This window comes from Equus asinus, chromosome 1 (genome assembly GCF_041296235.1).
Source record: "Equus asinus isolate D_3611 breed Donkey chromosome 1, EquAss-T2T_v2, whole genome shotgun sequence".
Lineage (NCBI taxonomy): Eukaryota > Metazoa > Chordata > Mammalia > Perissodactyla > Equidae > Equus > Equus asinus.
The window spans coordinates 148,842,503-148,857,870 of NC_091790.1; the positions used below are offsets into that span (position 1 = coordinate 148,842,503).

The following is a 15,368-nucleotide window of genomic DNA, read 5'->3' on the forward strand; positions in this document are numbered from 1 at the left end:
AGAATATTGAAATTCAAGTCATGATATAGAAGCCATCTGGCTATGCCCCTGTACATGGTGGCAAACCCATTGCTGAGATTTTTATTGGAGTCACGTGGCCATTGACCATATACATGCAAATCTAACCAAGATAAAAGTTTGGGTCTATTTTTTAGACTCTGCAGCAGTCTGAAAAATGTGAGTTTGAAAATTGCTTTATTTCTTAGTTGGGTGTTGAAGGCACACAGGATTAGAACATGACTAAGTGTTACTGAGACTCTGCCAAGCTGTGTAAGGTAAAATGGAAATGAAGTAAAAATATGAGAGCAGCCATGGTACATTGCTCTTTTTCCAAGTTTCCAACAAAATTATGTAATGAACTCTGAAGAGTTGGTAGGATGGGTTTAGATTAGATCTCACCATGAACTTAATTGAGGCACCATCATTAAGATATATAACAAAATTCTCTTTAGCTCTATAGCTAGTATTTTCGAATAATAGCAGCATTTTCTCAGAATGTGAATAGAGGTCTTTGAGATGACAATAGTCAGTGTTGTTTTTCTAATATTATCTCAGATCTTTCAGCATTATTAAAACTGACTTGTCTATTAACTCAGTTAAAGAAACAGTGTGATTACCTAATGATTTGCATTTTTTTCTTGTCAGTTTAAAACAATCCAAATGTTATTCAAAGTTATTTTATTTACATTTGATTTAGCAAACTTAGTTCTATATTTACATGCTATACTTTTATTAAAGTGAAAGAAAAAGCAAATAATGGTTCAAAGTGAGTGAAGTTCATGGAAGTTGCTTAGCATTTTTTTCCTTTCTTTGTGAAACTGACTAATTTTCAAAGGTACTTAGCAAATGTTCAAGAAATATACCCAAGATTTGTTCTTTTGAAAATCAGTCCTTGTTCTTTTCCTCCAAATATGATATATTCGAAGTGCCATTTTAATATGAAAATTTTGTCCTTTATGCTTGCTGAAATTTAAATAGCTTGTTGTGTAACAGTCTCTCTTTTTTCTTTTCTCTTTCAGGAGCTCTTTCCAGTTAACAGACAGAGTGTGGATCATTTTGCTAAGTACTTCACTGATGCAGGTCTGAAGGAGCTTTCTGACTTCCTGCGAGTCCAGCAGTCCCTGGGCACCAGGAAGGAACTGCAGAAGGAGCTCCAGGAGCGTCTTTCTCAGGAATGCCCGATTAAGGAGGTGGGAAACCATGGGCTGACATCACTGCAAACGCATGAAAGAGAGGAGTAACGTAGACTCTATAACACCACCTTTACCTCCCTTAAGAAGACCTTCCTTTGTTTATTGCTGTGAACTTCATGCACTTGTTCATACCATTTAAATGAGCTCATCTGTCAAGTAGATTTACCATCCATTCTCACTATACCCCATTATCTGGTGGTTTTTCTGCTTTGTTGCAGATTATGTAACATGGTTAATCATTTGGTTAGTGTTTGAAATTCACACTGGGTATTTTGAGCATTACCAAATATGAATATTTAGAGTTATTTCTCTTTTTTTCATTTGAAGGAAAAATAGGTTGACAATTTTGAATTCATATTATGGGAAAGGACCAGTTGGACCAGTGGCTTGTTTGATCCCATTCACAATAGCTGTGTGATGCTACATTTTAGTGCAACGTAATGTAAATGCTACATTTCTGTGTGGCTATGTAGAAACATAGTTTGTATACTGTAGTTCATATAGCTAGGGCTGTATCTTTTTAGTTTTTAATTCACACCTGAAGAAAACTTCCTATTTGAACTTTAATAACTTTTACACGATAATCCAAAAACTAAATGAAGAGTCCTTTCCTTTGGCCACTTACTCCTGAGTCCCTCATCCTCACCACCCTGCATACGCTAAGCTCTCTAAGGCCCCTCGTGTGGTTTAAGACTGGACAATTCCAGACTGATGCTACCCAGCAGGTGGATGTGTTGGAGCAATAAATGTTCCTAAATCTCGTAGCATTAAGGTCAGCGATATGTTCAATATCATTTCTCCAACAAGAACCTGGACATGATTTTCCATGGGGGAAAAAACAAAACCAAAAGCACTGTGATGCTTTTGGAGGCAGAGATGTCACCTTTCTTTGCCGCTTCCCCCAGCCACCTCGGGGACTGGCACTTCCCAGTTCCTTCTGTTCTTGAAGGCTGCTTAACCGGCTGCTGCAACGCAGGCCATCAGAAAAGAAAGCAATATATTTTCACTAAAACAGGAAAGGAAAAAAATGTTGCACTACTCACAAACCACTATACTTGACATATATTATGGGTTTTAATCACCTCTGAGGCTGTAACCTCTCTTTGTGATTTTATTTCAAAAGCAAGATTTTTCCAAACAAATTTGATATAAAATACCTTGTTAGGCAGATCTATATTCTATACTGTCAGAATTTAAGATAAATTTATACTTAAACATAATTCCAAGGGGAAAATAACCTGCTGAGTGTTGCTGCATTGATACATAGCATATAAAAAATTACCTTTGCACTTTACAATTTATTTATAAGTTAACTTTTCACTGAGATGGGGCACCAGGATCATCAAAAGTAATAATTAAAGAATGAATTGTGGAGAGGCCAGCCTTGTGGTATAGTGGTTAAGTTTCCATGCTCCATTTTGGCGGCCCTGGTTCATGGGTTCGGATCCCAGACACAGACCTACACCACTCATCAAGCCACGCTGTGGTGGCAGCTCACATACAAAATAGAGGAAGATGGGCATGGGTGTTAGCTCAGGGTCAGTCTTCCTCACCAAAAAAAAAAAAAGAATGAATTGTGGAGAATGCACAAGTACAAACCCAAGACATTATCCATCAAAAGGTTTAAAGTTGAGGGTCAGAGGTAAAAATTCATAGCTCTATTGCCTTCTTCAAACCCCAAGAAAGTCAGTCTCAAGTAATCCCTGCTCTGCTGGACCCAGAGGGGTTCCTGCACGTAAAAGAATAACTCCTAAGAAACAACGATTCTCTTATTTCCTGTTACCCAGCAGCTCCTGGCCAGAGCTGAGCCTATCAACTTTTGGACTAAAAATAAATCTGCTTTGAGAACAAATCATTGTGTTTTTCCTCCCTCTTGTAATCTGCAAATATATGCCAAGAAGGGAGGAACTGAGCAGAATATTTATCTGCCCCAAATCTTGTACTAACCAGGCACAGTGAGAGGGGAACTCCCCATCTGCCTGTGACTCTCTGACTCCTTTTTCCATGAAATTTAGGTGGTGCTCTATGTGAAAGAAGAGATGAAGAGGAATGACCTTCCGGAAACAGCAGTGATTGGACTGCTATGGACCTGTATAATGAATGCTGTCGAGTGGAACAAGAAGGAAGAACTCGTTGCAGAGCAGGCTCTTAAGCACCTGAAGGTACAGGATCTTAACACGGAACAGCCTCGGCTGCAGGCCAACTGCGGCTCTTAACAGTATGACAGATGGCTTCCAACTGCAATTCACCTAGACTCAGGCCAAACAGATATTTTCTAATTTTTTTCTTTTCAAATTTGTCGCTACCAAAAATGTTTCAGATGTAAGAGCCTATGAAATATCTAAGGGTAAGTTTTTACCAAAAACGATGTCAGAAGATCCATAGAATAGTCATGTATTTAGTATTTAAAGTTAAAGAGTAATATGCTCTAACTCTTGTTTTTCTTTCTTTTCTACGTGACAAAAATTCTTAGTGAATATTTTTAAGTAAAACTACAAACTGACTTTAGAACTTGAAACGTATCTGAGCAACTAATTATGTAAATTGTCTATCTGTGTGCATGGATACGTATGTTTTTGCTTTTATTAAGTGTCTTCTCCCTACAAAACCATATTAAGAGACTTGGAAGACTTCGATCCTGCCTTCAGAGTTTCCACTTGAATTGGGAAGTCAAAGATCACCTAGTGTAAATTAAAGAGAACTCTCAGTGTTTAGGGGAACAGAGCTGTGAGTGATGTATGCGGGTTAAGTTGATCAGGGAAGGCTCCTCAGAGGATGTGTGTTGAAGTGAGTAGGCCTTAGGGAAAACAATGGCTCTACATCAGTGACTGGAGGCCAAGGATATCGAGGACAAAAGCAACAATATGAACAAAACCATAAAGATGACCTGTGAGGGGTCTGGGAAAGGAAAATCTCATGCTTTGTCTCATTTTCATAATAGACAGACATAGTAGCACAACAGTTATCTTTAATATAGTCAAAATTTCATATTGGTCTCTTCCTTTAGTGGGTACAGCAAGACAAATGTGATAAGATGTTGGGATAAAAAATTTGTTTTGATTAGATACAATATAATAAGAAGATAATCCTAAAAGTGAATGTTTTCTAAGCAAATCACCAGATTACTGTTATGATTCAAGTGTTGCCAGCCCTCCACCTCCCATGAAAGTTCACAGTGTTACTCCCCACTTCTGTTCCAGCAATACGCTCCTCTCCTGGCTGTGTTCAGCTCCCAAGGCCAGTCAGAGCTGATCCTCCTCCAGAAGGTTCAGGAATACTGCTATGACAACATCCATTTCATGAAAGCCTTTCAGAAGATCGTGGTTCTCTTTTATAAAGGTATCCCTCCGTGTTGTTCCACCTCTGTGTTTCTATGTTTCATTGAAGCTCTTTTAGGGCCAGAGCAGGGGGTGAGGCAGAGGAGCACAGGGGCTTCATGTTAATCTTTGCAGGTTTCAGTGAGGCAGGCAGGTTATGTAGAGAGAGAAAGTGCAGACACCGTATGTGTGGCCTCAGGAACCAGCAGGATTAGGCCCCTGGGCACTTCTCATTGGTGGAACTTCCCAGGAGACTGTTGATGAACTGGTGGTTATTTTGGGGGGAGACGGTGAGAAAAGAATATAATTACATAAAGTGTAGGTCTCTTTTTGAATTGTAAGGATTAGATCTAATAACAGTGATTACCAAAATACTGCATATAGTATGGTCAGACCTTTTTAGGTGCCATAAAGCTGACCTTAAAATTATTGAAATAATTAGTTCTTTACTTTTTATTTGGCCCAGGTATTCTGTTTTCCAAGTAAATGGCTATTTTTAGATTTTTCACATTTACTGTTTTTTCATTGTATTTATAAGGATTATGTTGCCATGACAACTGGCACTGTCTTTGATGAACTAATGCTATTAGAGTTTTAACTGATCTCAATCTCTATACCTATAGTATGTAAAAAATGATCCTGGACTAGTCTTTGGTCTGGGCTTATGTAGTTTTGTAAGGGGGATAAAAGAACACTTAAGAAATGCTACATTTTGAACATCATGAAATGTTCATTAGAAGTTACTGCAATCTTAAATGCAAAACATCAGAAAAAACTAAAGTATGAATTAATACCAGCCACTGTTTCTTTTCCTTTTGATGTGTTCTTAAATTTGTCTATTTTTAATGATTACTTGGGCATTTGGAGTGTAAAAACTTTACGTTATTGATTGATAGCTATTTTTAAAATGTTTAATAGCATTTCACAAGAAGTTTTAATTGGCCATGCAGATTCTTCAGATGCATACATCTTACCCACAAGTGTTGGGTGATATTTTACTTTCTCAGCCTTAAGATATTTGGCACAATTTTTCTGTCAGTAGGAGAATGTGATGACTGCCAGGTCCCAATTAAAGTTCACTGACTGGCATTTCTCTCTGGCCAGATCTGATGTAGGTCCTCTTGAATGTGGTCATGAGATGGCACTGTCCTAAACCTAGGGCTAAAATGATACCCAAGGTAACCCGTCAAACAAAACCTGCAGGTCATACTGCCAACGCACCTATGGTACTCAGCAACCAAGAAAGAGAACCAGAGCCCGCCCAGCCAGTGGCCGTTTCTGCCCACGCTAGCTAGCCACAGCTGGCTCCATTTATAAACTGGTAGAGAGAGCCTTGAGAGGCTTCACATTTGCTTTGTGGGTGGTCAATATTTGCCACTACAGAGAAGCAAAGTGTTTATAAACTAGTAGCCTAAGCACACAATGTCCTTTCTTGTCATTTAATAGCTAACCCAACCAGTGTCTCTTACCAAATGTTTTCTTAACTGAGACAGTTGTTTGAGCTTCATCTACAGGAACACCTCATTTCATTATTGTACTTAGTTCTCACAAAAGAACAAACGAACTACTTTTTATCAGTAATGGCATCTAGGTGGCATATGAAGCATTAAAATCCTTCTTCAAATCTCTCATTTTAACCATTAATGGCAACTTCCTCCCCCATTATACTCCTTCTAATAACTACTGAGAACTAGCAAAACTGACTGCTTTGAGTTATTTCCCTTTTTTCGGTCCCAAATACTAAGGAACAGTACCTGAAATTATAAAATAACCAAGAAGTGGGCATCAAGAAGTAAAAACAAGAGGGATTAGCTCTTGCTTAGGCCATGATTAAGAGGTGATCAGCTTTTAAATGTAAAGCTAGTAAGGTCTGTGGCAAGTATGAGCAGGCCCAGGGAACGCAGGAAGGCAAGTGTCAACGTCAAGTTTATTCTGGCTTATTTTTGGAAAGGAAATTGGGAAACTTTTTAAAAATAGAAACCTAAAATATATCACTGAGATGTTAAAACTAAATGTCATTTTCTAGGTAATTTCATAATTTTCCACAAAATTATACATATAGTCTTTTTCTGAATGAAATAATTACAAGTTTTCTCCTGAGAACGTGAAACACCTGGGGAATGATTGTTCCAGACCACTATTGAGAGAGTTACAGTGTTTACCTTCTTAGCTTCCTTGAATAGTCATTTTTACTTTGACCTAATTTCATCCAACAAACACTTGTGCACCAGGAGATATATATTTTATATGTTTTTATAAGGATTTGGAGGCTCTTGTTATGTCTTGCGTATATTTTATATGTCTAGAAAGGCTTGATGAACAGTAGATATTCAAGCATTCCTTTCCCAACACTTGTGTGCATATGAATCAACGGAGAGCTTGTTAAAACAGGGATCCCAAGGATTCTGATTCAGCAGGTCCAGGATTGGACCCAAGAATTTGCATTCTAACAGACTTTATGGTAATACTGTGACTGTTGGTTCCAGACCACCAGTCTAAAGAGTATTGAATGCCAGAAGGGCAAATGTTGTAAACTAAAGTAACATATTCAGAATTATCCTTCTCATTAATTCCATGCACACATGTACATTTTATAAGTATCAAATAATGTCTTGTGTGCTTAGATGTGGAGTCCTTTTAATTATTGTAAGGAAGATTTTTGCTTTAAAGCAGATTTTTTAAAATATAGGGGGTGGGGCCAGCCCGGTAGCTCAGCAGTTAAGTTCGCACATTCTGCTTTGGCGGCCTGGGCACGGATGTTAGCTCAGGGCCGGTCTTCCTCAGCAAAAAAGAGTAGGATTGGCAGCAGATGTTAGCTCAGGGCTAATCTTCCTCAAAAAAAGAAATATATATATATATATACACATAGTGGAAATTCTTTCTCCTTTTCCATTTCTCTCTCTCTCTCTCTCTCTCTATTACACACACACACTTTACCCTTATTTCCAGAACTTGAGGATAACAGAAACTTGGGGATATGATTACCCATGTCCCCTTAGACAAACCTAATCACTTAAATGCATGCCATTATTGAAAGATTTTTAAATATTTTATATAAGTAACAGTGGAATAAAAGTGAATAAACTATAAATAAATAATGCTTTTCAGCAATGAAAGAAAAAACTAGTGATTGGTCATTCACTTTCTGTATTAAAAATCTAGATTTTTATATTTCTAAGGCAGTAAGGAAAAATAGTAAATCCATCACTAATTTTTAAACATCACACTATTCACTTTTAGAAATAATTTCTCTTCCTTTCTTCCTGAAGCTAAGTACCATATTCTCAGCATGTAGGTCTGAAAAATATAACACCACCTTCTCAAGTACTGTTAGTATCTCTATCATGGGTTTTATTGTTTGCAGACATTTCTTAAGGTTAAATTCTGTCTCTCATGCAAATTTTTCTAAAACGAGTTTCTTATTCTCGTTCTAAAACAAGGTAGGTGGCCTTCTCACCTGAGTTCCAAGGAACATAGTTTTCAACTTAAATATCTAAATAACATTAAAACCACTTTTACAATATTGTCTCTTTGATTCTCATGAGAACATAAATTTTAAATTATAACTCCGCAAATTGAGAAGCTCACCAGAGATGATGAAGAAATTGGCCAGATAGAAGGCAGAAAAATATTTTTTAATCTGAGGGAACTCTACGTGCAACAGTGTGTCTTTCCTTCTTCTTATATTTTTAGTGATTTTCTATATTCCTAATAGGTATTTCTGAAAGATGCTAACAAACACTTTGTCATCTCCCAGTTTGAATTAGTTCTTCTCCCTACTTTTCATTAGAGAAAAAAAAAATCTCCCTCTTCTTTCTTCAAGAAGGAGCTCCTTCTTTTTTGGATTAGACTTTTCAGTAAACAAAAGTTGAATTTCTTCTTAGACTGTTGTTCATGCTTTGCCTCATAAATTGCCTGTGTGGTTGTTTCTGTCCCTTCTTTATTATGCCTCGTACTAGAAATTTGGTCTCAGAGCAGGTATTTACAATCATACTGACGTCTTAGTTAAGGACAGACCACATATATGACGGTGGTCGCATAAGATTCATACCATCTAGCCTTGGTGTGTAGTAGGCTATGCCATCTAGCTTTGTGTAAGCACATTCTAGGATGTTCACACAACGACAGAATTGTTTAACGATGCATTTTCAGAACGTGTCCCTGTCGTTAAGCAACACAGGACTGTTACTAAATCAGGTTCTTCTAAGAACTCCACTTGGCACAGTTTGTCTGATTTTCGGTGGACAACTCATCTGAGAGGTTTGATCTCTCACTTGCTGTCCTTTTCACAAGCACTGTTATTGACAAGCATTTTAGTAGTTGCATGGCCTCTTTCAGCCTCTGTGGGGCAATAAAACATAGGATGAGCTCTCAGCCTTCAAAAGAAAAACCTCAGACAACCTATCACTAACCTGCAGTCTGGACCAGCTTTCCAGCATGTACGTTGTGTCATACACAGTTCATTGAAGTGAGGGGAAAAATAGAATTTCCTTTTCCATGTTTGTCATACTCTTAATTCTTTTTTGTTTGTTTTATAACATTAATAATAATAGTTCTACAGAACATGCATATAATTTATAAACCAAAAAATATACACATGTTGCGTGTACATGCTCAAAATTGTCTTACTAATAGGGGAGCATGATCAAAACAGTTTGGAAATTACTGATGTAAATCACAAGCATCTTAAAGATGTTGTAAAGACAAATTATATAAAAGAGACTTTTAAAATCCATGTTTGAGCTAATTAGTGTTCTTGAAAAATCTCTGCAAAGCAGGTTTGCACAATAACAAGTCACTTTCCCAGGCTGTAAACCCTACCCCTCACCTACAAAAACTGGGCTTTGATGACAAGTGGTTAGGAACGTTCTTTGATCATTGTGAGTGGAAGGTGCGGAGCTGCAAACAGAAGCAGCTAAAAGACTAGAAGCTAAGAATACTTAATTCTATAGGACTCCTGATGAGAACTTTTATGTTCAGTCCTTAAAAATGAATAAATCCAGACTTCCTCCTTCCTTTGAAAAAGGTAGTATTATTTAATGATAAAAATAAACAAATAAAAAACTTATATTTTCTAAAACCAATCATGTGCATTTTTAGCCAATTCAGTCTCTTCAGTCGAATCCAAGAGCCAGTTATTAATTTTAAAAAAAGAAAACAAGCTTAACGTTTTTGTTTTGAAAGGGTCAGTGATGTTTTAAATGAAAACATTATCAAAATCATTTCTCTCATTTTCACAAGTTAAAATTATATTTTAGCTGCAAATCTATCATCAGAGTGACTTATCAGCATTTGTAATGGATTGGGCAGGCATTAGAGACCATAATAAATGCTTTTTATCTGTTTTCCATCTCATTTCTCACTCTGAAATCTCAGAAGACAACCCATTAGAACATTGGCAGAATATTTATGCTATTATTTTCGTATTCCCCTTCCTATTCTTAACATTAAATGTTCTAAATTAATGGTAACTTGAGAATATCAAGGCATATTTGTGGAATTTAAAGTTTATGTAATAGTTAATAGATAACACTTTTTGTTAGAAACCTGTAGGAAATCTATCCAATATGTCTCTGTTTTTCTCTTAATAGAGTACAAGGAAATCATTACTCTTGTGATTTAGGATATTATACTGTAGGAAAATAAATTAGTGATTAGCAATAGAATAAGTGTAGAACTTTGGGTTCTGTGTGTATTGGTCCCATGATACACCCTGGAGGCTCATCTTTTTATCTAATTGTTAATATCATTATTGTATCTTATCTACATGTTTTTCATCTGCCCTTTTTTCTCCTGAAAAAGTAAATCTCCTTAAAAGACCAGTCATTTAAGGTTGCTGCTTGATCAAGATGTGTTTGACGTTGGCAGGACACAGAGTGTTCTGAAATGCTGGAATTGCTGATGCATTTGCAAAATTCCAAAATAACCCAGTTTCCTACCAGCAAATTAGCACTGTAAGAGATTTCCAGGTCCCAGTAGTGACTTGCATATAGGCTTGCATTATATCAGGCCTGATGAGATGTATGTCGTCATCATCCCTAAAGTACTACTAAGCCAACTGCTAAAGTACAGCACTGTTCTGTGTGAAATGAGCTTGGTTCCAGTCTTCTAAGTTTCGGATGTGGATTTCTTTTGTAATAGAGCTTTTAATATTAAAAGTGATTGCTTTCTATTAACCTATAAAACATGAGGCTGCTTTGAAACATGACATTTATGTGGTAACTGAAATCTTTGATTTTTAATTGCAGCTGATGTGCTGAGTGAAGAAGCGATATTGAAATGGTACAAAGAAGCGCATGTTGCCAAAGGCAAGAGTGTTTTTCTTGACCAGATGAAGAAATTTGTCGAGTGGTTACAAAACGCAGAAGAAGGTATGATTCCATTTAACAACTCTGGCGGCCATTTAGCAAATGCTTTCTCGTTATAGTTCAAGATATCTACCTCTTCTGCAGATTTTTCTTGCCTTCCTAAAACTAAAGTTCTAGAGGTGTCTTCCATATCACACATTTTGTCTCTATCTTAGCCTTCCTTTCTGAAATCAATGCAATGAAAACTTCTAAATGGCAAAAAACAAAACAAAATTTTGAAAACTCCCTTAAATTATCCACCCTAATGAAGGACAAGGAGGAAGAAATTATAAGCAGGTGTGAAAGGAAAAAAGCACATTTGGCTTAATCACACATTATGGGATTGTATAGGATTTATAAGCACCGTTGCCAGTTGACTGATATTTAAAATGGCAACACGGGATAATAATGGATGAGAGTGAATCCAACTCAGAATGAAAATTTTATTTTAGGTGATTCAAAGAATAAAAGTAGTTATATTCTCTAATAGTACTTATGAGGATGTTGCATTTTTAGAAAGGCAAAGGTAATTTAAAAGCAAAAGGGAGCAAAAGTTTGCTATCTGTCCTCCTATATAATTATCTTACTTAGTGATAGGTGCCTAGGACAAAAATGTCTTTTGAGGGGCAGCGGTGGGAAGTGGGTTAGAAACGCTTCCATGACCTTATTTAAAAGAGTCTTAGGAAAAAAAAGGAAAACCTAACTTTGTTTCTTCTCTCCTAGAATCTGAATCGGAAGGCGAGGAAAGTTAGATGGCTCAAGAAGCACAATACCTAGGTTACCACACAGCACTGATCAGGAATGCTGAACCATTTGGGAAGAGAAACTTGGCTTCTGTTTTCACGAAGGAAAAAAAATAGGATAGACTTCCCTTGTGCAGAGAGGGAAATGGTTTTTGTTTTATTTTGTTTTTAAATGGAGCCCTGAGGCATCAGCTATTATACTTGGGACTCTACCTCTCCCTCGCTATATGCTAACTTAAAGCCATTCAACGCGGAGTCAACTAGGAATCTGAAAGTTAAATACTCAACAGACTCCTGTTTTTTAGCCGTATTTTTCAGGTACTGTGTGGTGAACGCCCCACTGGTGTCTATTACAGGGCCACTTTGGTAGTTGTGTATCTGCTCGTGTATGTGATTTGACAAACCAGTTTTTTAAAATAAATGGCTTTATAAAAATCTGGGCTTATATTCTTGGAGCTTTTGTTTCTTTACAGTATGTGACTTCTTAAGCAGATGACATTCAGTGTTAGGCTTTTTTTCCCCCATCCAGAATTTTGAATGGTTACATTTCTTGTCATCTAGGAAAATAACACTTCCTTTTATCATCATATGTAATAAATTTCAGTTATCTTTGTAGCGAAATAGAAATTGATCCAAAATTATATGCATATTAGCACTAATACCAAGAAGTGATATTATTAATAATTATTATATATGTACATGCATAGTTCTACACTTCTCATGTTTTCCTCAGCTCTGTTTCCTCCCTGTTTAGAGAAGACCTAAAGACCTAAAAGATTTATAAATGTAAATAGATCTCTGTTTATATTTATTTATAACTATGTGATTTTATTCTTTAAATTATCCTGTTCTCAAGAGTAGCGATGTGAAACACCATACCATTTGGGAAAGCCCATAGTTTTATTTCTTTCTTAACTAAAATTCTAAGAAGCCTTTCTTAACTCTTGAAAAACTTAAGAACTGCCCTGCTGCTGTTAGGGCAATGGTAGGCTCCGACAAACGTTTTGTCTGAGAGTTGAAGCAAAGGGAGGATATGTTGGAAACAATGTTCACCATGGTACAATGTTTTCTAGTATCCTATTTGTCTTCAGGAGAAAAAAGAAATCTTGGGGCCGGACTGGTGGCATAGTGATTAAATTTGCACACTCTACTTCGGCAGCCTGGGGTTCACCAGTTCAGATCCTGGGCACAAACCTATAGCTAATCAAGCCATGCTGCGGCAGCATCCCACACAGAAGTAGAAGGACCTACAACTAGGATATACAACTATGTACTGGGGCTTTGAGGAGAAAGAAGAAAAAAGAGGAAGATTGGCAACAGATGTTAGCTCAGGGCCAATCTTCCTCACCAAAAAAAAAAAGGAAATCTTTCCCCCTGTAACTTGACCACATACCTACACCTTTAACATGATGGATTCCTCCCATCTTTTAAACACTAAGGCTTTGATAAATGCCTTTCTTCTCGTGTAGTTAGAGCACTGTCAAGTTCTCTGTCCCAACAATGGACAGAAATATTTAGCATAGATAATTTTTGAAAAATCATCTGTGTGTAAGAATGTCATTTTCATCACACAGGAAATAATAAGAACAAGACAACTGTGGCCAAGAATGATTGGAAGTCATAGAATAAACAGCTTTATGGCACCTTAAAGTGCTTAGCATACCCCTGGATGTCCTTATATATTCTTTCCTAAAATGGATCTATTGGGTAATGCTCCTCTTTCATACTGGTTTTCCTTTCCAGTCTGCCTTTTCACAATTGCCCTTGTCCTATTTTATAAAAGAAAGTATTAACTCATCTATTCCTTATGGTACATTATCCTGGGAGATGAAAACCATATGTTACTAAACAAAGGGACAAATCTAGAATTCTTTGCTCTTGTAGGATAGTTCCTCAAGAGAAAAATCAGGAACCAAAGGGAGAGGTATCTGATTTCTTCCAGGCCATCAATTCATGACAAGTCTCCATTATCTGTCCACCCTTCCTCCTCTCTAAAAATTAGAATTAGGAAGTTAAGTGGTAGTCACATCATAGAGTGCATATTAATGTGTTTGGTTGAATTGAAAAAAATGAAAAGTTTTAGTTGAAAAATAAATTTGGGGACCAGTCCTGTGGCCGAGTAGTTAAGTTCACGTGCTCCGCTGCAGTGGCCCAGGGTTTCACCAGTTCGAATCCTGGCACCGCTCATCAGGCCATGCTGAGGCGGCGTCCCACATGCCACAACTAGAAGGACCCACAACTAACAATACACAACTATGTACTGGGGGGCTTTGGGAGAAAAAGGAAAGATAAAATCTTTAAAAAAAAAAAAGATAGGTAAAAGTAATTTAAGAAAAATAAATTTGGCCAATTGGATGAGTGTTGACTGCCAATTAATATGGCAGACATATCCCATAAATTAAGTTAAATCTACATCCTAATATTTTGACAAAAATATAGTTGGAGGTAAGATATTGAAAATCACATTCAATTTATGATAAAAGTTTTATGTCAACTTTTATGTTTTTATATTATTTAAGTTTCTATGTCAACATGTAAGAGAGTTTTCCCTTCATTTTAGGAGATCAGGAGTAAAAAGTGAAGGCCCCTACATTAGAGAATATTTGACCCGAAGTCGTAGAGTTAGTGACCAAGATGGAGCTAAAATTGCCATTTTCAGAGTCCCACACCTATGCTCTTTTGTACATTCTCCCGTCAAATTATTTATAATGAGAATGTAAGTTCAAGCAAGTGTTTTTAAAACTAGTACTTTTGTTGATAAACATCTGGAAAAGCTATTTTCTAATCTATAAACTGCAGCAATTATAGAATACTAAACAACATTTTCTGGCAGAGAGTTTTAGCTTTTTAGATAGTAATCTTAGGGTAAGCAAGCATGGGGGCAGGGAATGCTCAAACAGCAAAGACTTAATGAATCCTTTTTTCTGAAAGACAAGTGTCTGTTTTCTTTTTAAATATAAAGCCTATCCCAGTTATAAAAGTGGTTACATTAGTTATCTATTGCTGCGTAACAGATTATCCCAAAATTTGGCAGCTTTAAACAGCAAACATTTCTGATGTCACAGTTTCTGTGGGTCTGGAATCCAGGAGCTGCTTAGCTAGGAGGTTCTGGCTCAGGGCCCCTCCTGAGGCTGCAGTCAAGCCTGGCCTGAAGGGCCTGCGGTTACTGAAGGCTATAGGATCTGCTTCCATGCTGACAGTAGTCAGTAGTTGGCGGGCCTCAGTTCCTTGCTGACTTTTAACCAGAGACTTCAGTTCCTCACCACAGGGTCCTCTGCTTATGTTGCCTGAGTGTCAACAGGACATAACAGCTGGCTTTCCCCAGAATGAGTGGTCTGAGAGAAGGGGGTGCCCAAAAAGGAAGCCATCTTTAATAACAATATTGGAAGTAACATAACATCCTTTCTGCCACATGCTATTGGTCACATAGACCAACCTGGTGTGCTGTAGATGGGGACTGTGTGAGATGTGAATACCAGGAGGTGGGGATAATTGAGAGCCATCTTGGAGGCTGGCTACCACAGTAGTATATACACACATCCTAGAATAGTTTCTGGATGGATAAAAATCTTCACCTAATGCTAAAACGATGAAAGCACTAAAAGAAAATCTATGAAATAGCTTCATAATCTTGGCATGGGAAAAGCATGACACAAAAGCCAAAAAGAAATCTGATTAAAAAGTTAACATTTCTTCCATATTGAAGGATATATACATGAATAATAAAGACCAAATGCATGTGGGATTAGTAGAGCTTCGACAGATTGG

The 15,368-nt window shown here is 37.1% G+C and overlaps 1 protein-coding gene across 3 annotated transcripts in view; it reads left to right on the plus strand.

The window, feature by feature from the left end:
* BZW2 (basic leucine zipper and W2 domains 2) overlaps positions 1–12,035 on the plus strand; it is a 59,619-nt gene extending 47,584 nt beyond the window's left edge. For all 3 annotated transcript variants that reach the window (XM_014830550.3, XM_014830551.3, XM_014830547.3), the window contains exons 8-12: positions 1,020–1,190; positions 3,209–3,355; positions 4,394–4,532; positions 10,759–10,881; positions 11,581–12,035. In XM_014830550.3, coding sequence (XP_014686036.1) covers positions 1,020–1,190; positions 3,209–3,355; positions 4,394–4,532; positions 10,759–10,881; positions 11,581–11,609 — 609 coding nt within the window. In that variant the 3' untranslated portion in view covers positions 11,610–12,035. The remainder of the gene's footprint in view (positions 1–1,019; positions 1,191–3,208; positions 3,356–4,393; positions 4,533–10,758; positions 10,882–11,580) is intronic.
* The last annotated feature ends 3,333 nt before the right edge of the window (positions 12,036–15,368 follow it).